The 25266-nt window shown below is 34.0% G+C and overlaps 1 protein-coding gene across 14 annotated transcripts in view; it reads left to right on the forward strand.

Annotated features, from left to right (window-relative positions):
* Positions 1-25266, forward strand: part of DGKB (diacylglycerol kinase beta) — a 738724-nt gene that overhangs the window by 529769 nt on the left and 183689 nt on the right. For all 14 annotated transcript variants that reach the window (XM_054495969.1, XM_054495971.1, XM_054495977.1 and 11 more), the window contains one exon: positions 22796-22886. In XM_054495969.1, the coding sequence (XP_054351944.1) occupies positions 22796-22886 (91 nt within the window). The remainder of the gene's footprint in view (positions 1-22795; positions 22887-25266) is intronic.

Genomic DNA, 25266 nt, shown 5'->3' on the forward strand with positions numbered 1-25266 from the left:
AATTATAATAAACGTACCACTCTGGTATAAGGTTTTGATGGTGGGGGGACTGTGCATATGTGGGGGTAGGGAGTATATGGGAACTCTATATATGTTCTGCACAATTTTGCTGTGAACCTAGAACTGCTCCCAAAAAAATGAATTCTATTTAAAAATAAAAATTAAAAAAAGAAAATATCAAGTCAAAAATGCATTTAATATATGATATGGTTTTGCTCTCTGTCCCCACCCAAATCTCACCTCAAATTGTAATCCCCATATTCCCCACGTATCAAGTAGGAACCTGGTGGGCAGTGAATGGATCATGCTGGTGGTTTCTCTCATGCTGTTCTCGTGATAGTGAGTCCTCACGAGATCTGAAGGTTTAACAGTGTTTGGCAGTTTCACCTGTTCTGTCTCTCCTGCCACCAGTGACAAAGGTGCTTGCTTCCCCTTCACCTTTCCACCATGATTATAAGTTTCTTCCAAGCCCTGTGGAACTGTGAGTCCATTAAACCTCTTTCCTTTATAAATTATCCAGTCTTGGGTATTTCTTAAGAGCAGTGTGAAAACAGACTAACACAATATACCTAACATCATATGAGCATCATAGCTTAGCCTAGTGTGTTAGTCTATTCTCATACTGCTAATAAAGACATACCTGAGACTGGGTAATTTACAAAGGAGAGAGGTTTAATGGACTCACAGTTCCATGTGGCTGGGGAGGCCTCACGACCATGGCGGAAAGTGAAGGAAGAGCAAAGGAACATCTTACAGGCATCAGGCAAGAGTGTGTGCAGGGGAACTCCCCTTTATGAAACCATCAGATCTCATGAGACTTATTCATTAACAGAACAGCATGGGAAAAAACCCACCCTCATGATTCTATTACCTGTCACTGGATCCCTCCCACGACACATGGGAATTATGGGAGCTACCATTCAAGATGAGATTTGGGTGAGGACACCCAAACCATATCACCTAGCCTACCTTAAACGTGCTCAGAACACTTACATTAGCCTACAGTTGGGCAAAATTATCTGGAAACACAGTACACTATAGACTATCATTTGTTTACCCTCAAGATAGCGTGGCTGGGAGCTGAGGTTCACTGCTACTTCTTGGCATCACAAGAGAGTATTGCACCACATGTCTCTAGCCTGGGAAAGGATCAAAATTCAAAACCTGCAGTGTAGTGTCTGTTGAATGTGCACTGCTTTCACACCATTGTAAACTATGAAAATCGTAAGTTGAGCCATGTAAACTGGAGACCATTGTCCTTACACTACAGGCTATAACGCAAGTTATAGGTTTCTTCATATTTTGTTATTAATTAATTTTCTACAATTTTGACACAATAAAGTATATAATTAGGAACATATGTTGCTTTGCAGAGAAAATCTTTGAAGAAAATTGAAGTTCAAATCTGATACTTAGCTTTTACTAGCATCTATATTTAATATTAATTTTTCTTTAAAAATATGCCTAATTATAATATTAGATGCCATAAAATCCCTTCTCAGTTCATCTTATGTGTTGAATTGAGAATAGATTGGATTTGGCTTCAGGTGCAATAATTTGCATTACGAAACAAAGATTTGTCAATTTTTTTTGTCATGTATTAAGATAAATGAAAGAGAAGAAAGCAGTAAATGTGAAAATAATGTGTTGTAGGATGTGCATACAGATGTTCCTCTCAGTAACAGCAAGTTAGCTTCCCATAGGTCAAATGCCAACACATTCGGGATACAGCAATGTCAATTTGCCTGGGGCAGGAGTGTGCATTAACTAGCTTCTGAGGGTTAAAACCCACTCATCAGATGTAAGCAACTCTAATTTTGTGAATGCTTATTAGTACTGCATAACATTACCTGAATACAACTCTATATATCATGTCCAGAAATATACACTGAATGGTAAAATTTGTCTGTCTTCTTAGTTTTAAATGAAAAGATTCATTATTTTGTTTTATGTGGATTTCATGTGGATATATGAAAACACAGTTTAAAATTGTAATCTAGCATGATAAATTCTGGTATTGATTAACTTTTTGGATAAGAAATAAAAAACAGTCTACATCTAAAGTCTGTTATGTATGATGAATTCCACCTAAGATCTTTGTTAATTTCTCAGTTTGCAAATACAACTATAGTCAGAAATTCTGACCTGGATTTACACAGTCCTGGGCACTATTAATAGATTTCGAGACTGTAAAACTCCTGAAATTTTAGCCATAATTCTGCACATATATATCATGTGCTTATATCAGGGCAGATGGTTCACACCTGTCATCAAATTCTTCAAGTATCTGTGATCCACAGAAAATTAAAAACTGCTGCTCTAAGTATTAATATTTACCTAATACAATTTATAAAGCTATTTACAGACTAATTGGCTCTAGCAACCAGATTTCTTTTTTGTGCTAATTATATTTTTTTACAGAAAACAAATGAAAATAAAAGGCTTATTAACACTTGACTAAGATTTCTGCATTCATGGAAACGTAGAGAATAATGAGGCTAAGTGAAGTGTGGGATGGTATAGAACTTAGGTTGGTTCAAGAGTTAATAGAGATATCATACCTCTTCTTTACCAGGTCTTTGCTTTGATATTATTTGCCAGTGGCTAAAAATATAATGATTAATAATTACAAGGTAGATATGATCTATGTATTATACTAGCATATAGAAAAAGGAAATTATTTTGTCAAGTCCTTAGACTTGCATCATTTTGTGACAGGATTTGAATTTATACTGTCGGTTCTGGGCTGTCCCTTCTCCTTCTAACTTTGTTCTGATTCTTTTACATGTATCACTCCAACAATGAGTGAGCAAGACGTGAAGTTAAGGATTATAATTACTGAGAGGCAAAAACTCTTAGAAGATATGGGTACATTTATTGACTCTCAGAAGACAAATTCTGGTACAAATTCTACTGCATTGACTTGGCTTCCTCCTCCACTGGAGAAAAAAATTCTGCAAAACTTTTCTGACCTAAAAGTAGGATTCCACAATTAATAAATTTATTCTCATTATTCATTCTCCAAATATCAAGTACTGATAAGGACAAACCACTATGGAGGTGATAAAAATTAAACTGGAATGAAGAGCCCCTACCCCCAAGATGTTGACTATCTAGGAGGACGTAAAAAACCATAAGTGATCATAATATTTGAAAGTGGTAAGTTTCAAAAGAAAAGTAGAGATTTGATGTTTACAGCCAGTGTCATAACGTGGTATTAGGCCTACCAAATATATTCACTTATGTGACACGTTTGCAGATGGTGACCTTCTATATGATAATTTTGGTGCATTTCCTTAGAAAATTCTGTTTTTCTGAGGTCTGTTGCTCCACGACTTTTGGTTCTTGAGATTTATGCTCCTGTGCAGTCTGGGCCTGAGCTTCATTAGCACCTGATTTACCATGAGTGCAGATGGTTATTGGAAATAAAAAGTCAGCCATTTCCTATGATTAAATCTCTCATGGGCGGCATCTCCCTCTTAGCTATTTCCTTACTATTGCATATGATTCATTCGCAAGCAGAACAGTGATTATTATATGATTGTTAAATCTAAAGTGGAAAGGAAAGTAGAATATTAGAAAAAGTCTAGTAGCTTATTAATATATATTATGTGCTACAATGAAAATGATTTTACCTAAGTATTAGCAAGATGATAGATTTATGGATGATGAGAGAAAATTACTCTATTGTGACGACTGAATGTAACAAAAAGAATACAGATTTTCTCTTTTTTTCCCTCCCTTCCTTCATTCCTTCCTTCCTTCCTTCCTTCTTTTTTTTTTTTTTTCCTTTGCTTGCCCTGTTTGAAGGAGTTATTGTTTAAACCAGTAATCCCCAAAAATGCCTCCTCATTTTGGTCACTTGCCAGCACTTCTGGGCAATAATTTTATTATGAGTCTTGCAGGCAAAGGAAGGGAATTTCAGGGTTGTTAATTGCTATGTCTATATTTTTGGAGCTTAGAGGGAAGCAAATCTTGTTTTTAACAGAACTATGCACTAATTGTTTTTTTTATTGGAAATAATTGTTATTTTTTCACTTGGCACATTTATGAGAATAATAGTAGTGTCAGAAAAATTTCATCACTTTCAAAATTTTGCGTATTCTTTGTATTATTCTGAGTCAATAAAGTCGGTGGCCACACAGTACAGAGCTGACCTGTACTATAGAAACTTGTTGATTTGCCTGGTTATATGCAGTGTTTAATTGTCCTATCATATTTCTTTTCTTCTATGTTAAAGTCTAATTGTTCAATTGAAAGACAATCACAATTACCAAAGCTCATTTCTCTCTAATTCATTTTCATTATTAGATTTATTTAGGTTACTTAGTTTCCACTCTAAGAGTGTACATATGAAAGAAGCCTTAATAATGAAATTTAAGCACTGCCTCTGCTGATATTTTGGAGCATGTTTTGCTTCTATTTCCTGAATGCTCTTGTAGCAAATAATTGCTCAAAAAGATAAAATGCACATACACAAAGAAACCCAAATTTTCTTTTCCTTTTTTTAATATAAGAGCTGCTACTAACTGTATCCTCCATATATCAAATATGCTACACAGCTAAATACCTGGCCATAACCCACTAGCACAATCTTATCTCTTCATGAGCTAACCCTCTATCGCAGGCTCAACTGCCTTCTTTCTATTGGTTTCTGGTATCTGCTCCTTTCTCTGACAGGGACTTTGCACTTAAAGTCACCTGTACCAGAAATGTGCTTCCCTCTAGGAATCACAGCCTCTCATAAAATATTTTTACTTTTCTTTCTTTTATTTGCTACCATAGCAATTTCACAATATTTGTGTGAATACTTGAAGAGTTTGTGTCTTTTCTGCTATACAGTATGATAGAGACTATAGGCAAAGATTATGAAAGCTTTTGCTGAATTTTGCATATGTTGTATTTAGCACAGTGTCTGGTATATACGTTTCTGTGTCTTTTATCTATTTGTTCTTAGCACACCAGACTAACACTTAGTGGCTTTAATCAGCAATAAGTTACTGTTTCTCATATTTCTGTCAATTAGCCTGGCAGTTTTTTAACGATAGTAATCTGGTGGATGAGCTGGAGGCGAAGCCCAGCCAGGATACTGTGTCTCCCTCTCCTAGTGGTTTTCCATCCTGGGCTTATTAACACGGAGGTCTCATGACAATGCTCCAAGAGGGGTAAGGTGGCATTTATGAACCCCACGAAGCCTAGGATCCAGAGCTCATGCATCACTTCCGTAATGTTCTATGAGTCAAAATAAGTCACAAGGTTGGTCCTGATTCAAGAGGGCCTAGAAAGAGATTCATGTCTAGAAGGGAGAAGCAGCAGCACAGTCTCACTGCATAGAAGGAAGCTTACAGGAATGGGAAGAACTCGTGCCCATTAAACAGTCTACCACTGTATTAAACAGTACATTGTAATACATTAATATGCATGTAGTACAATACAAAATAATATAATAATATGAATGTAATTGTCATTTAATTATAAAACTTAGTCCAGAAATTGACTAGATTAACTGTTCTATGTTTTGTTGCATTTTGTTTTGGGTTTTTATTGTATGTACACTCTAAGAATGAGAAGAGGTGGAGAGAGTGGCATATTAATTCTAAGTTATATAAGCAATCTAATCTCACATTTAGATAAATAAAAATTATAAGCAATATGAGGGCAGAAACTATATACTTCAATCATTGATAAATTTCTGGCAACTAGAATAGTGCTTCATGCATAACAGGTATTCATTAAATACTTGTTGAATGAATTAATTAATGAGCAAAAATAATAGGAATTATTTTCTGTGGTCTCCCCTTTTATGTTCATTGGGAAGTTGTTATTTGTTCTCATCTGTCTCAAATGATTAAATTCCAAATTTTTAGAGAAATGGCTAAATAAGAAATAGAGGTCCTGCTCACATATGTTGTTCAATGAATTCTTGATAATCAACTGCCAAAATGTAGGGACGCTAAAACTTATAAGTAAGAATAGTCTTTATGATTTATTTTATGAACGTTTGATCACCCACTAAAAGGAGCCTCCAGGAGATTTTGCTTTCTTATTGATTGGTACAAAATGACAGTAATATATTTTCCCTAATCTCTGTAATCTGTTCAGTATAGAAAGCGTATCTAAATGAGTCACTAACCTAAATGAGTGACCGTAAATATCCAATAATATTCAGAATTTGATTGCAATGCTGTATCTAGATTCAGACTGCAGTACTATTTCTCTGGACAAGAGTCTCACTTTGTTCTGACTCATGTAAAAATACAGGTCTTTTTAAAATTTAAATCTGGTAAATGAATGCTACATGTTGCTAGTATTTTAATATAGGAAAAAAGGGTGATTGGGCTATTTGTTGATGGTAATGCAAATTGAAACAAGTTTTATCTTATAAAAATATTCCCAGTTGGAATTCTTCTCCATTTATTATCTGTTTATATGGACATAATTTTAAATAGGAGAAAATGGTATAAGGGTAGGCACATTTTAAAAATAAAACAGTAGATAATATTGGAGAGAAAAAGAGAGGGGATGTTTCCTTTACGTACATCTTAGAATTACCTAACATGTACTTGAATGTACTGGCAAAATGATTAATCCCCAAATGACAATTCCTACATCTGTCAATTAGTTTATGTACAAGTCAGCTTGAATATTTTATATAAATTATAGCATCATGACTGGCAACAAAAACAGATCACGATATTTCAGAGAGTCATGTGAGTCCTTCAAGATGTAAATCAATGACAAAAAATGCAATCTAAATAATAATGGATTTACTGATTTATGTGTTAGACTATAGAATTATTCAATTTGATTAAAAATATCAATATTTTCAATATAATTCAAGTAGCCTGATTCTTATTTCTTATCATTTTTATACAAGATAATTAATGTGTATATAAAACCACTATTCCATAGCATTAGAAAAAGGAGAACTGTTCTGTTTTTTCTGTTTCTAGCATGAGAGAAGTTTTAAGGTGATTGGCATTTTCAAAATGCAAAGTTATGCTTCTTGTTACAGAATTGGAAAAAGACTGCTGATGTGTGAAGAAAAACAAAAGGTAAAAAACGCTTAACTAATTTTCAGAGAATAGAAACAAGTTTGATTAGAAGTATTTTTTTTAAGTTGTGAAGTTGTAGTAGTCTTCACAGAATATAGGTAAGGGAAATAATGTGTGAAGGAGCTAGAGAGGTGTAATTTTTTCTCGATTTTTGCAAGTTTTACAAAATATAGCATCTAAAAATTGGTTAGGAAAAACATATGTAATATGTTCTAATGTTACATAATTACTGATTTAAAATTCTTCTGTACCACTGAAGACAATTGAAAAGTATTAACTGGCCTTTCAGTGATGAAAGTAAATGTGTTTTTCCAAAATATATGTATACTGCTTTTTTCTCACATGTTGAACTCCCTATGTTGCATTTTGAGATTGCTTTGCCTAGTGATTTGGGGTGTGATTCATATTTGAATATGCCAAGCAAATATTATTAAACAAGGTTATCTAGTTTAATAATCTGAGTCCCCTTCAGATATTTCTTAGATGCCCAAAGTTACCAATTAATGTCTATTCTAGTTGTAAAAAGTTGCCCATGATTCAGGATGGGAAATCTGAGCTGTCTTTGAAGTATACTGAAACACCTACATTAAATTAACTTCCCTGAAACTTAGTAGGTGCTCCTTAAATATCTGTTGAACTCTATTAAAACTAATGAACTTTATATTCTTTATATATATATAAAGTATGTATATATAATATACTTTATATATATATATACTTTAAGTTCTAGGGTATATGTGCACAACGTATTACATAGGTATACATGTGCCATGTTAGCTTGCTGCACCCATTAACTCATCATTTACATTCAGTATTTCTCCTAAAGCTATCTCTCCCCTAGCCCCCAACCCCACGACAGGCCCCAGTGTGTGATGTGTTCCTCCCTGTGTCCAAGTGTTCTCATTGTTCAATTCCCACCTGTGAGTGAGAACATGTGGTGTTTGGTTTTCTGTCCTTGTGATAGTTTGCTGAGAATGGTGGTTTCCAGCTTCATCCATGACCCTGCAAAGGACATGAACTCATCCTTTTTATGGCTGTATAGTATTCCATGGTGTATATGTGCCACATTTTCTTAATCCAGTCTATCATTGAAGGACATTTGGGTTGATTCCAAGTCTTTGCTATTGTGAATAGTGCCACAATAAACATATGTGTGCATGTGTCTTTATAGTAGCATGATTTATAATCCTTTGGGTATATATCCAGTAATGGGATCGCTGCATCAAATGGTATTTCTAGTTCTAGATCCTTGAGGAATCACCACACTGTCTTCCACAATGGTTGAACTAGTTTACACTCTCACCAACAGTGTAAAAGCATTCCTATTTCTCCACATCCTCTCCAGCATCTGTTGTTTCCTGACTTTTTAATGATCACTATTCTAACGGTGTGAGATGCTATCTCATTATGGTTTTGATTTGCATTTCTCTAATGACCAGTGATGATGAGCATTTTTTCATGTGTCTGTTGGCTGTATAAATTTCTTCTTTTTAGAAGTGTCTGTTCATATCCTTTGCCCACTTTTTGATGGGGTCGTTTGCTTTTTTTCTTGAAAATTTGTTTAAGTTCTTTGTAGATTCTGAATATTAGCCCTTTGTCAGATGGGTAGATTGCAAAACTTTTCTCCCATTCTGTAGGTTGCCTGTTCACTCTGATGGTAGTTTCTTTTGCTGTGCAGAAGCTCTGTAGTTTAATTAGATCCCACTTTCAATTTTGGCTTTTGTTGCCATTGCTTTGGTGGTTTAGTCATGAAGTCCTTGCCCATGCCTATGTCCAGAATGGTATTGCCTAGGTTTTCTTCTAGGGTTTTTATGGTTTCAGGTCTAACATTTAAGTCTTTAATCCATCTTGAATTAATTTTTGTATAAGGTGTAAGGAAGGGATCCAGTTTCAGCTTTCTACATATGGCTAGCCAGTTTTCCCAGCACCATTTATTAAATAGGGAATCCTTTCACCTTTGCTTGTTTTTGTCAGGTTTGTCAAAGATCAGTTGGTTGTATATGTGTGGCGTTATTTCTGAGGCCTCTGTTCTGTTCCATTGTTCTATATACACATATATATATATATCTGTTTTGGTACCAGTACCATGCTGTTTTGGTTACTGTAGCCTTGTAGTATAGTTTGAAGTCAGGTAGCATGATGCTTCCAGCTTTGTTCTTTTTGCTTAGGATTGTCTTTGCAAGGCAGGCTCTTTTTTGGTCCCATATGAACTTTAAGGTAGTTTTTTTCCAATTCTGTGAAGAAAGTCATTGGTAGCTGGATGGGGATGGCATTGAATCTATAAATTACCTTGGGCAGTATGGTCATTTTCACGATTCTTCTTATCTATGAGCATGGAATGTTCTTCCATTTGTTTGTATCCTCTTTTACTTCATTGAACAGTGGTTTGTAGTTCTCCTTGAAGAGGTCCTTCCCATCCCTTGTAAGTTGGATTCCTAGGCATTTTATTCTCTTTGTAGCAATTGTTAATGGGAGTTCACTCCTGATTTGGCTCTGTTTGTCTGTTATTGATGTATAGGAATGCTTGTGATTTTTGTGCATTGATTTTGTATCCTGAGACTTTGCTGAAGTTGCTTATCAGCTTAAGAAGATTTTGGGCTGAGACGATGGGGTTTTCTAAATATACCATCATGTCATCTGCAAACAGGGACAATCTGACTTCTTATTTTCCTTATTGAATATGGCTAACTAGAATAAGCAATGTAGAGAAGACTTTAAATGACCTGATGGAGCTGAAAAACATGGCACGAGAACTATGTGAGCCATGCACAAGCTTCAATAGCTGACTCAATCAAGTGGAAGAAAGGGTATCAGTGATTGAAGATCAAATTAATGAAATAAAGCAGGAAGTTTAGACAAAAAAAGAGTAAAAAGATATGAACAAAGCCTCCAAGAAATATGGGACTATGTGAAAAGACCAAATCTACATTTGACTGGCGTACCTGAAAGTGACAGGGAGAATGAAACCAAGTTGGAAAACATTCTTCAGGATATTATCCAGGAGAAGTTCCCCAAACTAGCAAGGCAGTTTGCTAGTTTCTCTACTCCTCGTGAAAAGCAACCCCAAGACACATAATTGTCAGATTCACCAAGGTTGAAATGAAGGAAAAAATGTGAAGGGCAGCCAGAGAGAAAGGTCAGGTTACCCACAAAGGGAAGCCCATTGGACTAACAGCAGATCTCTCTGAAGAAACTCTACAAGCCAGAGTGGGGGCCAATATTCAATATTCTTAAAGAAAAGAATTTTCAACTCAGAATTTCATATCCAGCCAAACTAAGCTTCATAAGTGAAGGAGAAATAAAATCCTTTACACACAAGCAAATGCTGAGAGATTTTGTCACCACCAAGCCTGCCTTACAAGAGTTCCTGAAGGAAGCACTAAACACAGAAAGGAACAACTGGTACCAGCCACTGCAAAATCTTGCCAAATTATAAAGACCATCAATGCTATGAAGAAACTGCATCAACTAACGGGCAAAATAACCAGCTAACATCATAATGACAGGATCAAATTCACACATAACTATATTAACCTTAAATGTAAATGGGTTAAATGCCCCAATTAAAAGACAGAGACTGGAAAATCGGATAAAGAGTCAAGACCCATTGGTATGCTGTATTCAGGAGACCCATCTCACATGCAAAGATACACATAGGCTCAAAATAAAGGGATGGAGGAAGATCTACCAAGCAAATGGAAAGCAAAATAAAGCAGGGGTTGCAATCCTAGTCTCTGATAAAACAGACTTGAAACCAACAAAGATCAAAAGAGACAAAGAAGGCCATTACATAATGGTAAAGGGATCAATTCAACAAGAAGAGCTAACTATCCTAAATATATATGCACCCAATACAGGAGCACCCAGATTCATAAAGCAAGTCCTTAGAGACCTACAAAGGAACTTAGACTCCATTACAATAATAATGGGAGACTTTAACACCCCACTGTCAATATTAGACAGATCAATGAGACAGAAGGTTAACAAGGATATCCAGGACATGAACTCAGTTCTGCACCAAGCAGACCTAATAGACATCCACATAACTCTGCACCCCAAATCAAGAGAATATACATTCTTCTCAGCACCATATCTCACTTATTCCAAAATTGACCACATAGTTGGAAGTAAAGCAATCCTCAGCAATGTAAAAGAACAGAAATAACAACAAACTGTCTTTCAGACCACAGTGCAATCAAATTAGAACTCAGAATTAAGAAAATCACTCAAAACTGCACAACTACATGGAAACTGAACAACCTGCTCCTGAATGGCTACTGGGTAAATAATAAAACGAAGGCAGAAATAAAGATGTTCTTTGAAACCAATGAGAACAAAGACACAACATGCCAGAATCTCTGGGACACATTTAAAGCAGTGTGTAGATGGAAATTTATAGCACTACATTCCCACAAGAGAAAGCAGGAAAGATCTAAAATCCACACCCTAACATCATAATTAAAAGAACTAGAGAAGCAAGGCTGGGCGCGGTGGCTCATGCCTGTAATCCCAGCACTTTGGGAGGCTGAGGTGGGCTGATCACGAGGTCAGGAGATCGAGGCCATCCTGGCTAACACAATGAAACCCATCTCTACTAAAGATACAAAAAATTAGCTGGGTGTGGTTGCAGGTGCCTGTAGTCCCAGCTACTCGGGAGGCTGAGGCAAGAGAATCGCGTAAACCTGGAAGGCGGAGCTTGCAGTGAGCCGAGATCGGGCCACTGCACTCCAGCCTGGGCAATAGAGTGAGACTCCGTCTCAAAAAAAAAAAAAAAGAACTGGAGAAGCAAGTGCAAACAAATTAAAAAGCTAACAGAAGGCAAGAAATAACTAAGATCAGAGCAGAACTGAAGGAGATAGAGACTCAAAACCCCCTCAAAAAATAAATGAATCCAGGAACTGGATTTTGAAAAGATCAACAAAATTGATAGACCACTAGAAAGACCAATAAAGAAGAAAAGAGGAAAGACTCAAATAGATGCGATAAAAAATGATAAAGGGGATATCACCACTGATCCCACAGAAATACAAACTACCATCAGAGAATACTATAAATACCTCTATGCAAATAAACTAGAAAATCTAGAAGAAATGGATAAATTCCCGGACACATACACCCTCCCAAGACTAAACCAGGAAGAAGTGGAATCTTTGAATAGACCAATAACAGGCTTTGAAATTGAGGCAATAATTAATAGCCTGCCAACCAAAAAAAGTCCAGGACCAGATGGATTCACAGCCGAATTCTACCAGAGGTACAAGGAGGAGCTGGTACCATTCCTTCTGAAACTATTCCAATCAACAGAGAAAGAGGGAATCTTCCCTAACTCATTTTATGAGGCCAGCACCATCCTGATACCAAAGCCTGGCAGAGACACAACCAAAAAAAGAGAATTTTAGACCAATATCCCTGATGAAGATCAATGCAAAAATCCTCAATAAAATACTGGCAAACCAAATCCAGCAGCACATCAAAAAGCTTATCCACCATGATCGAGTGGGCTTCATCCCTGGGATGCAAGGCTGGTTCAACATACACAAATCAATAAATTTAATCCATCGCATAAACAGAACCAACAACAAAAACCACATGATTATCTCAGCAGATGCAGAAAAGGCCTTTAACAAAATTCAACAGCCCTTCATGCTAAAAGCTCTCAATAAACTAGGCATTGATGGAACGTACCTCAAAATAATAGGAGCAATTTATGACAGATCCACAGCCAATATCTTACTGAATGAGCAAAAACTGGAAGCATTCCCTTTGAAAACCAGCACAAGACAGAGATGCCCTCTCTCACCACTCCTATTCAACATAGTGTTGGAAGTTCTGGCCAGGGCAATCAGGCAGGAGAAAGAAATGAACTTTATATTCTTATATTCTCACACCTGTGCTTAAACAATTGATTGACTTAATGCATTCAATAAAGACCACTAAATAGGATGGGGGTGGTGGAGAAAGAGAGAGAGGGAGGGAGGGGGAGAGAGGGAGAGAGCCAAGAAAGCCAACTGGTGAATGGCAGAAAGGGGATGGGGGAACAAGCAATTCTTCTACTATTTGCTGTCTAGCTCAACAGAGTCAATTGGTATAATCCAGCCAGTTGTTTCTGCTGCCTAGGAAGGTTATTCGGGTTTTCCAGTGGGCACTATCTTGATTATGTGATCATCCATAGTCCAGAGTCTCACTCTCATCTTGGTAAATGGGGAAACATAATTGAATCATGACACCCAGAAATGGTCAGGCTCTTATTCACTTGCTCAACTTTATCTACTATAAAATTTATATACCACTTAATATATAGGGGAGGTGATGATATTCCTTTCCAGGGATTCAGATGCACAATTCCATAATTTAAGACATCCTATTAATTATATCAAAATCCATAGAAAGCCAAATTAACTTCCAGATTGCTTGGTAACTATGGAATTTCAGCAAAAGAACCTTTGGAAGGCCTGGCCAATTTCTTTTTAAGGAAGGCTCTCAATTTTCTTTTATTGTATACACACATATTTTCTCGTGTATCTTTATAGCACTTGATCTCAATTTATATTAAATAATTTAATTTAATATATTTTTTCTAATACAAAGTAAGTGTTACGCAGAGATCTCTTCTTTTCTTGTATAAACATAATTCCAATTCTTATCACAGTACTGGACCTATAGTAAATGCTCAGATTGTTGAATAAATGAATTTCTATTCTACCAGAAAGAGGGTTATGCTAACCTCCCCTGATATCCAAAGTCAGGAGTGGAAACATGCTAATATCTGCATTTGTGGTGCCCTCTTATTTTTTAAAACTGATTGAAAACAATTTTTGTTTGTTGGACACTTTATGCATATAATTCAATTAAATAAACTACAGCTTTTTGTGTATACAAGAACACATACCTTATTACATTTTGCTATCAATTTTCACTAGGCTGTACATGTTCCTATTTATATTATAGAGAAATACCATATCTTAAATATTTTTGCAGATAATCTCAGACATCAAGGTATATTTTATTAATTCAAACACCACAAGGTGACTCTATTTGTAAGTTATTGGATGTGGGATGGGGGGAAGATGAAAAGTGTCAACTTACCACTCACTGGTCTATACAGACTTCACTGACAATGATAAAATATCAGATGCAAATTGGGAGCACTCCAAAAAAGCAGTGTTTTATGTTTTTTAAAAAAATTATTTCACGCATCTAAGTGTGAAAATGACTCTTAGAAAATTTAGGGGGACAGCAAGTCAGATGAGGAAAGCATATTCAGTGATATTTGCATAGCTTGGCACAAGATAAAAACAAGGAATTATGCTGAACAGAAATTTCTACTTTACCTCCTTTATTTCAGCCACTACCAAGTTTCACATTTAGAAAAATAGTATTGTATGAAAAATATATCACTTCATTTAGGTTTTCTAATATCTCAATAATATATGTGAAAATTCTCTTATAAAACATAATGAGTTATGTTTTGAGTGTGCTTTGGCTGCAAGTGACAGAATATGCAAAATAAATAATGATTCTATTTATGTATCTCTCATGAGTAAAAATTCAGAGACTATTTCAAGGTTGCTGATGAGCCAGTTCGGCTCTGTCCAGAATCTGGGTCATCTCTGGGTTTCCCTTGTCTTTTCCTTCATAGGGGCAAGATGGCTGCTTCATCTCCAGTTATTTTTCCTTGACAATATGCAAAAACAGGAAAAGAGGGGCAAAGCCTTTACTTTGTATGTGTCTTGATCAGAGAAAAAAATCTTTCCTAGATACCCACGGTATACTTCCCTCAGGTTCCATTAGTCAGCTCTAGGTTACATTGTCTTCTTTAGTTGACTTATTTCGGAAGAGGGAAATAAAAGCACTTCAACAGAAATATGAACAAAGGTGTCATCTAATGATGACCTTTCTGGCCTATAACATTTTCCTTATGGCTCAGGAAAAAAAGGTTCAAGTGATGCTGCATTCATTATTGTATATAATGAGAGACATTTGGGAAAAAAGCTAGGGTTTCTTGAGTTAGATTTTGCTACTTCCCATGAAATGTTGGAAGCATCACTGCTGAGCTCATTTGAGACAGTGCTATGATCTGTAACAACAGCAATTATTACTATCATACATTTCATTAAATCTTTCTAACAGATTTCTTAGGGACATTTTTATTATTATGAAACTTTTTTTTTATTTGTTTGTTTGTTTTTGTTTTTGAGACAGAGTTTTGCTCTTGTTGCCCAGGCTGGAGTGCAATGGCACGATCTCAGCTCACTGCAGCCTCCGCCTCCTGGGTTCAGACGATTCTCCTGCCTCAGCCTCCCAAGTAGCTGGGATTACAGGCACGCGCCACCACGCTGGGCTAATTTTTGTATTTTTAGTAGAGACTGGGTTTCACTATGTTGGTCAGGCTGGTCTCAAACTCCTGACCTCGTGATCTGCCTACCTCTGCCTCCCAAAGTGCTGGGATTACAGATGTGAGCCACTAATAGTAAAGATTTAATTATTATTGAAATGTATTCAATTCTCAACATGATTGGTTATTGTTTAAACATTTTACAGGTTTCATTTTACATTTCAAATAATTATGAATTTATCACTGCTCTTAGGGACTTACTTTGTGTACATTTTTGGTATGACTCTGCAATGTGGGATCACTACTGCTTACATACTTCTTCCATTTTTGCTCTGTTAATTAGTTCTAATGTACAATACAAATAGAGAACTAGAGAACATTCAGGTAAGAAATAATTAGTATTATGATAGAAAATTCTTATGCATCAAAACACTTAAATAACCACTTTTTTTTCCATAGGGAATTGTTGAAATAATTAAAAACTAAAATATTTGATCTTTGGGTGCATCCTTTTCTTACACTTACATATAAAAAAAGTTTCTTTACTCCTGTAAAAGTAATTCAGGTTAAAAATTATAGTTTTAGAATATCCATCTTTTCTTTTACAAACTAAGATGGAATAGCATATGATTCTGTCTGAAGTTTCTATAGCTTGTTTCATTGTCTCCCTGGGACTTAACAAGCACATCTTATGAATGAGCATTAGATACAAACATTTTTATCTGTCATTTGAATAAATTTATATCTCTACCTGTTGTCTAGAAATATGAAAAAATGTTTGCCTTCTTCTGTGTGAATATTAAATGTCCCCACTGCAGTGATTATAGCTGTGTTTCTTCCTTATAAAATAATATTGTCAACATTATTCTCTTACTCCAAAAAAAGTACACATTTCTGTGAACAAAAAAGCTGGAGTTTAGGGGTTTAAATAAAATGGAGTTCTTTCTATAACATGTGTAGAATTTAGGGTCACTTCCACCACTAATGTGTTCATCTGAATAGTAATTGCCATAAAATTGTAGTTTCAAGTTTCTACAAGCAAATACATAACTTTTTATATATTTAAATTTGATACTATAATTTTTACAAATTTGAGTAAAAGTTCCCATTCATGCCACTATTACATACTTTGAGCAACGTTTTTCATAACTCTTTATTGGTGAATTTATAGTTGCCAATCAAAAAAAATAAATTGCTGATTTTATTCAACTGGGCCAGGACTTAGTTCCTAACAAATACCTATGGCCATAGTTCATACAGATGACATTTAATTTCCTAGGGGACTTCAAGAAGTGATGAAAAACAAACTACGAATGTATCCTCCCTTTCCCTCTGCATGACCTAGGGCTTGTTTGCCGACCAGGCTCCCTGTGCCCTGCCAACATTCTGTCTGCTGCAGCTATTCTGGGAGTGCTTTTCCCTCCCTGAACTGCAGCTTTCAGACACTGCTCATTCACTGGTGAATCAGGTCCCACCGGGGCCCTTCCATTATGACTTGTGGTGTATTTTTTAAAGTAATACCTCACTACATTTAGGAATAAATGAGTAACCCTATAACCCATGTTTAGTGTAATGTTTCTTGGCAATGAAAAAGTGAATAAAACTGAATTGATTCTATGACATAAATGTACCCACTTTAAACACTTACTCTGCAATATTACTATAAGTCAACCTTTCCCATTAACCAGCATAGTTAAGCAAGTCCAAATTCCTGCTATGCTTCAAGGGTATGCCATAGAATTATGAGACTGTTTTAGTATTAAAATAAAGTTATTGAATAACATAGTAAAAAACTATGTTCTCCACGAGAAAATTATTTTAAAACCAGATTTGAAATGACACATAAAATATTTTAATAACAGGACAAAAGGGAAAACAACTAATAAAAAAGATAGGATTTCTGAAACATTCTTAGTAATTAAATATTTAATTTCATTTTAACTAAGCTACTTAGAATATTATGATTTTGTTTTTATTTGAAAAGCAAAGATCAAAAGAGATTTACTTTCTCCTCTGTTGAGCATGTTATCCATACAATATAGGTCAAATCACTTAGTTAACGATGCTTGAAAATGGGTTCAGTATCTAGTGGAAGTCTTTCTGTTTTATACATAATAAATTATCTTCCTGTGCCACCTAAATCCTCACTAAATACATGAAAAATAATAAAACAAATGCACCTGTAAAATAAAAATATGACCTCTCAGAGTAATTTCACTAAGTTAAAACTTTTTTGTTGCTTATGACTTTTGAGCCTTCCACAGTAAGACAAATGAGATAATTTCATCTCCCTCTGTATGTTGCATCTTTGTTAGAAATGAGTTTCACGTCTAATTAGGTTACTTTTTATTCTTTTTGGAAAATGCACTGGTACTTTACAGTTTCGTTTGTTTGTTTTGTTTTATGTTTGCTGCATTAATGTTACTAAGCCAATGAAAGCCAAAATAAAAGACATGTAAGGCAGGAAGAAAAACTTCCAGGAAAATATATTGCTGGAAATTAAATTACCCATTTGAAAGTTAAAAACTTGGAGAACTGACTATTAACTAAATTTCATAGCAACAAGAAGGATTTTGCTTGAACAAAGTCTCTGATAGTTCACATTACTCAGGATATGTAAAAGAAGCAAAATTACAGTTAGTATGAAAATGCCAGGTAAATGGGAGCAAATTTCTTCATCTTTACCTGACTATCTGGTAGCCAAGCACTTTGAGCATTAAATAGAAACTTGTAGATTTACAATTACATTCATTGGCATAGGGTTTACTATGTTAATTCAAATAATAATTATATGAATAACTTTTGTGAGGTTTATAGAACTTTGTTACTTTCCTTGGAGTCACAAAATCTGTCCAGGAATACGATAAATTTGACTTTGCTGTGACCATTTCACAATAGGTTAAATGTCGAGTTACCATATTCTTAAAGTCCAAAGCTATGTTTTCACTGACAAATTTGAGTTTGAATTATTTGGATCATTTTCTAATGTGAACCATAAAAGTAGATAGCATAAATGCTTAAATGTGCTTTTTTGCATTTCTACAACCCAAAACCAGTTTGGTTGAAAAAAATAAAATTTAACAGCCTTTAATTTGTCATGTGGAATCTGATACCATGTGCATTTTATTACCTCCATATATTTATCTAAGTGGAACATAAAATGGTTGTAATAATGGAGAATTTAAAGTAGCTTTTGCACATGAGCAGTAATGCTAACTAATATGGTGAATAAGGGCTGAATGTAAATTCTCAGAATTTCTGTTTCTTGTGATATGTGTGCTAAAGTGAGTATATCTTGGATAACTGATAGAAACACACATAATCCTAATTACGCTGTGAGGAACTTTGATGGACATAATGGAAATACAGGGAATAATCATTTCTATACAAGCCAAAACCTCATATATATATATTTTTTGAATTTTCAAACTACAATACAGTGTACATTAGATCACAGAACCTGCCAAAATATAAACCCATATCTCTTTTTATGCTGGATTTAGACTCTGGTATTCTCGTCTATGCATTCAGAGATAATCTAGGTATGGCATAAATCAGTAAAATCAAATATCACCAGTTCCTATCGATTCTACCTCATTTATAGCTCTTGAATTGAGCCCCTCTTTTCCATTTCTGTTGCCATTTGGTTAGGCCTTCAATTATATTTTATATGAATTATCCCAATAACTACAGTTTTCTTAATGACACCAGCATTTCAACACTCCAGCCCATTTTTATGTTTCTGCCAGATTTGTTTGCCCATAAAACAAAGTTCACCATGTCACCCCTCTGCTAATAAACTTCTGTCAGCTTCTTCTTAATCATAAGATCAAGTCTAAAACCATTAACTTGGTTTACATGTTCTGAAACAGACCCTACCACACTTGTTAGTCGGTATTTAGCCTACTGTTAAATCATACAGCACTCCCAAAGGTGCACAGAACTTGTCTCTTCTTCTTTCTCTGCTTGCCTTCTACTACTTATTCATTCACATGCTACCTTTTATTCTAAAGCTTGCAGGACTCTTGAGATAAAATTAGTTGAATCATTGAAGTATGTTCCTACAATACTTGGCTCATATTTCATTTAGAAATTCAATTTATTATTTTTCATAATAGACCAATGTTTTTATGTTCAGCTTTATTGAGGTACAAAACACATGAAAATTATATATATTCAAGATATTTTTTACTTTTTTTAATTTTAGTCATTCTGTTAAGTGTGGGGTGATATCTCATTGTGGTTTTAACTGTATTTCTCTAAAAGCTAATGTTGTTGAGCATCTTCACTTTTTTTTTTTTTCCATCTGTATATCTATTTTGGTGAAATGTCTGTTTATGTCTTTTCTTGCTTTCTAATTAAATTGTTTGGATTGTTTTTACTTCCGAATCATCGGAGTTCTTTTTATATTCTAAATACTAGTCCTTTGCTATGATGCATTCATACCATGTACTACTACTCAGTGATAAAAGGAAGAAACTGTTGATACTTGAAACAACATGGATGAATCTAAGTGAGAAATTCAAATGCCAAAATTTGCTTATTATATGAGTCCATTTATATCCATTCTTGAAATAAAATTATAGAACTAGAGAACAGATTAGTGGTTGTCAAAGGAAAGGAAGGAGTGGGGGCAGGTGGAAGTGGATGTGGTTGTAAAAGAGCAACATGGGGGAAACTTGTGGTGATGGGAATGTTCTGCACCTTGACTGTATCAATGTCAGCATTGTGGTTGTCCTGTTGTACTACAGTTTGCAAGATATTTTCATTGGGGGAAACTGTAATGGGCACATTGGACTCCTCTGTGTTACTTTTTACAACTGCATGTGAATCTAAATTTATCTCAAAATAATGTCTGTTTATTATTCTCCAGCTTTACTAAAGTATAATTTACAAATTTTTGAACATTATATATATATATATTCAAGATGTACAACATTATGTTTTCATATATTGTGAAATAATTATCACAAGGAAGCTAACTACATATCCATGACTTCACATAGAAACTTATAATCTACTACTCTAGTTAATTTCAAATATATAATACATTATTTTCCCCCTTGCTACCACACATTATTATTAACGATAGCCACCATACTGTACATTAGGTCTCAAAAACTTACTTATCTTATAACTGTAAGTTTGCATCCTTTGACCAACATTTCCTTATTTCCCCCAATTCTTGACCCCGATAACCACAGTTGTACTCTTTGCTTCTATGTATTTGACTTTTTTTGATTATGCATGTAAGTGAGATCATGCAAGATTTGTCTTTCTGTTCTGGCTTCCTTCACTTAGCATAAGGTCCAACAATACCTCTTTGAGGTATTGATTTCATTTCTTTTGGGTATATATACAGAAGAGAGATTGCTGGATCATATGGTTGTTCTATTTTTTAATTTTTTGAGGAAACTTAGTACCGTTTTCCATAACGGCTGTACAAATTTATTTTCTCACTAACAGTATACAAATGTTCCCTTTTGTCCACACCCTTGCCAGTACTTGTTATCTGAGGTGTTTTTGAAAATAGCCATCCTAACAAAAAAGAGGTGATATCTAATTGTGGTTTTGAGACAGTGTAGGGAAGAGACTCAGTCCTGGCAGATAAGGGCCATAATAACCAAGATCCCAGTGGGCCTCACATGTCCAGGCATACTCCCTCCATTACCTTCCTGCCTCCCTTAACAAACTAATATGCCCATAAGTTTATAACATTCTGAGCTCCTTGGGGACAATGGTAATTGCATTTATATTTGTATCTATAGTACTTAACACAGTGAGTGTTCTCATTAAACTTTTGTTGAATGAATGAATGAATCCTGGAAGGTCTGGAGAAAAGAATAACACAAAAATGTTATTAGAAAGTTGCTGAATATAGAAAGACTATTCCAATAGTCATAAAATATTCATTAAGAATGTCTTCAGACCTCTTTGTATAAACGAATATTTTTCTCTCCATCTATAGAATGATATGTTTTTCATCAAAATGATAAATATCAATAGTAAAATATTTTAATTTTACATGACTTCAGTGTGTAAATTTATAAAAGCATATCCATTCTATAAAATAGACATTTACATTAATTTAATATAGACACATATGTAGATACAGACCCACAGATCTTGTCATTAAATGTTTACTTCCAACCTATCTCACTAGCTATCATCTGTTTATATCTGCTCACATATATGAAATCAGGCCATAAACTAAGTCAAATATTCTCTGGAAAAGAATGAAGATTCATGGTGCTAGAATCCTATGAAACTTATACTGACCTTCAGATTACTGGCCTGAATATGACTGATTCATGAAGGGATTGTGAATTTTGTAAGCAAATAAAACCTTGTGAGAGCCTAAACATTATTGACTATGTTTAGATAGATAATATAACATTACTTCGTATTTTATAATTTTATATCAGAGAACTCTGCATAATAATAAGCACTCTATTGGGTTTAACATAGCATAATAATAAGCACTCTATTAGGTTTAATGTCATTTTCCAAACCAATAATAGGCTTGAATTAAGTAGTAAGGTCCTTGCCAAATGTCTTTTTAATTGTCAAAATGTTTTACATTCTAATGTAAGAAGCAGATATCAATATTTATGTCAAACAGAATAATTTGATATAAGAGACATACTCAAATACCATAACAAAAACTTCTTTGTTTCATTTCTATGCGTGAAAATGTCTGTCACTTACATGTATTGTCTTCTAATTGAGGGCATGATCACTATTAGAATTATGTATAATCAAATACTGCATTTTTTTCATAAGAATAAAATTTCAAATCCAATACTAGATAATATAAAAATCTATTTGACCTTTGTAAAATTACATTAAGTGATAATAAATTTAATTACTTGGTACAAAAAGCCAAAAATATCAAGTCATAGAAGAAAATAAATTTCGAGTCTTTTACTTTAAGATTAAATACTGAAATTATTTTAATTATATTTCTTTGCAACTTTTATTGATATAATATTGTTATTACTTTCTTAGTTATTTTATTCTATATTATTAATTAATTCTTGAAAGAACTAAAAAACTTTATGCTGTATTATAATTTCCCACCATTGTACATTCTTCACTTGTTGCCTAAGAACAAGCTAAGAATCATGAGCATTAAAACCGTTTTTTAAAATGTGATGAACCCACAAAAAATTAAAGGTGTACTTGAGTCTGCTAGATCAACACATTCTTATGATCCCCTCAAGGCCATCATACAGTTTGGCACCAACATTTAAGCTTTGAAAATTGTATGACCATCTATTACATTTTAGATGTCACATGTCCTCAGATCTTTTCTATTATAACACAAGACAGAGTTAGACCATTTTTTAAAAGATCCCTCTGTTATTGATAATTCCCTAAGGTGCTTCTTCCTTTTCTTTTTCAGAATGAAGAACAAATTTTGGTATTTTGAGTTTGGCACATCTGAAACTTTCTCAGCCACCTGCAAGAAGCTACATGAATCTGTAGAAATAGAAGTAAGAAAAAAATGAATTCTCTTTTGTAATACAATGAAATGGCTTGAGCTTTGTTGTTAGTATATTTGCATTGGAGCCCATGGAATGAAATATATATTAGCAATCCACAGAGACTTACTCAGGATTTTAAATTGTCATTCCTTTCACTCATTTGGAATACAGCACTATCTGACATACTAAAGTTAAGTGTAGATATGGGTTGTTTTATTATAGTATAAAAGAATGAGAAGTAGAACACAACTTTGGAAATCGATGCAGTCGTGACTGGGCATAGTGCAGATAGAAAGGTAAGATAAAAGTAGTTGGAAAGAAAAAATTGCAGAATACATAAAAAATATTATTTTCGGGTCTCAATATCTTGTAACCTTTAAAACACACTTTGCTAAAATTGTACTTACTTTTATGAATAAAGGTTAAAAAGTATACTTTTCCATTCCATTCCCATTCATTAACTAGGTTTTCTCAGTTCCCAAGGTTGCCATTTCCCCATTACATTTATAGAAAGTGGAAATGCCAAGAAAGAGAGCAAAGATAGCAAGAAAAGACACATTTTAAAAAGACTTGGAGCAAATAGGTCTATAAAAAAAAAGACACTGTAGGACTCAAAATTTTGGAGAAATATTATAAAAGAAAATGACTTCGTTATATTGAGAGATTTTTAGGGGTTAAAGAAAAAAGAAAAGTTGTATTTTGACAAATGATAAAGACAAAACCAGAGGAACAGAATTATGAAACATGAACATGTAATGACTAGTTGATATGAATTAAGAAACATTGGCTTCAACACTTTTCATTTTAAAAATAAATGCAAAAATTTGCTACTGATACCTAAATCATTAGTTCCTTATATTCAGGTAATAAGTTTGGTAAACAGAAGTAGTTATGGACCACACAATGGCCTGGCTAGGTTCTTCATTATCCTAAATTTCTAATTTGCTGTTATTAATAATATCAAAAAATGATACTACTCTCAGTGTAACCTTTTAGCACTTTTATCTCATCATGATTGGTAGATATAATTAAGTATTAGAATTGATGGTCATGGAATGGGAAAAAACCCTTCATAACGGGATCAGATCCTAACCTTTGAAAGGAACATAATTACAGAGGTGAAGGATTTGGGTTCAACATGGACTTTCTGTTATCACTATTTAGGATGATATATCTGTGTATATGTATGATATATGCACACATATAACTGTATATAAAAATGATATATATAACACATATATAACTATATACATGTATATCTATATAATAACTATGTACTACAGTTATATATTTAGTTATATATTATTATATATAATAATATATGACATATAACTACATTTCGTTATATATTTAGTTATATATTGTTATATATAATAATTTATGACATATATAACTACATATATAGTTAAATATATAGTATATATAGTTATATATGTGTCATATGTATTGTTATATACATATACATATTTATGTGCATATATATTCAATAAAACATAAACATACCCCTTTACTCTTAGAATCATTATTTTTTTAAAAAACTGCTTTATATACTAGATTTTGAATATTTCTTATCCTCAAAAATTATGCTCAAATACAATTTGCAGCAGAAGCTGAAAAGTTTTAGAAAAATTAGAAGTATGGCTTTGGTTGAATGTAGGTGGAGATCCTGAATCCTCCTGCACCTCTTTTTACTTTATCCTACCCTTGAGCACATATTTAAAAGCTGTTGATCTATAGAATAAGATTCTGTGTGTCACGAAGTACAAAAAAAATCTTTAAGAAAAGTGTTGTGTTTACAGCAAAAGATTTTGAATGAAAATACATTTGAAAACGGTGATTTGTAATGTGCTAAATAATGATAAAATTAAGTGGTTTTGATCCACAGAGCTTGAGATCTTACAGAAAAACTATTTAGAATGTTCTCCAAGAAATCTGGGCCACTAGAACTAAGTTATGTTTCTTGGAGTGCTGTTTCTACTTACTCTCTCAGCCTGGCCTTCTAGCTCTGCATCCCTGGCTTATTTTGGGTGCTATTACAATAATATTTATAAATCACAGCCAGCACTGTGTGCATGCCCCCTTGTATTTTTGCATATCTTGCTGTGTGTGTGTGTATGGATAGCTAGGCAAAATCTGCTTCTCTGCTCACTTTTTAATGAATCCTGTCTATCATATTAGCAGAATATGCCTTTCTACCCTCAAGGTTATTTTATAATTAAATATAACAAAAACAGCAATTCGAAAATTTGATTCTGTTTGTTGTTGCTTCCTATTTGTCCTAAAATTATACCTACTATTGTTGGAAAAATATATAACAAAATAAACTACTTCAGTAAAAACAGAACCTCCAGCAATAGATACATGTTTTATTGGCAGCTTTTTCAAAATC

The sequence above is a fragment of the Pongo pygmaeus genome, chromosome 6 (genome assembly GCF_028885625.2).
Source record: "Pongo pygmaeus isolate AG05252 chromosome 6, NHGRI_mPonPyg2-v2.0_pri, whole genome shotgun sequence".
Taxonomy (NCBI): domain Eukaryota; kingdom Metazoa; phylum Chordata; class Mammalia; order Primates; family Hominidae; genus Pongo; species Pongo pygmaeus.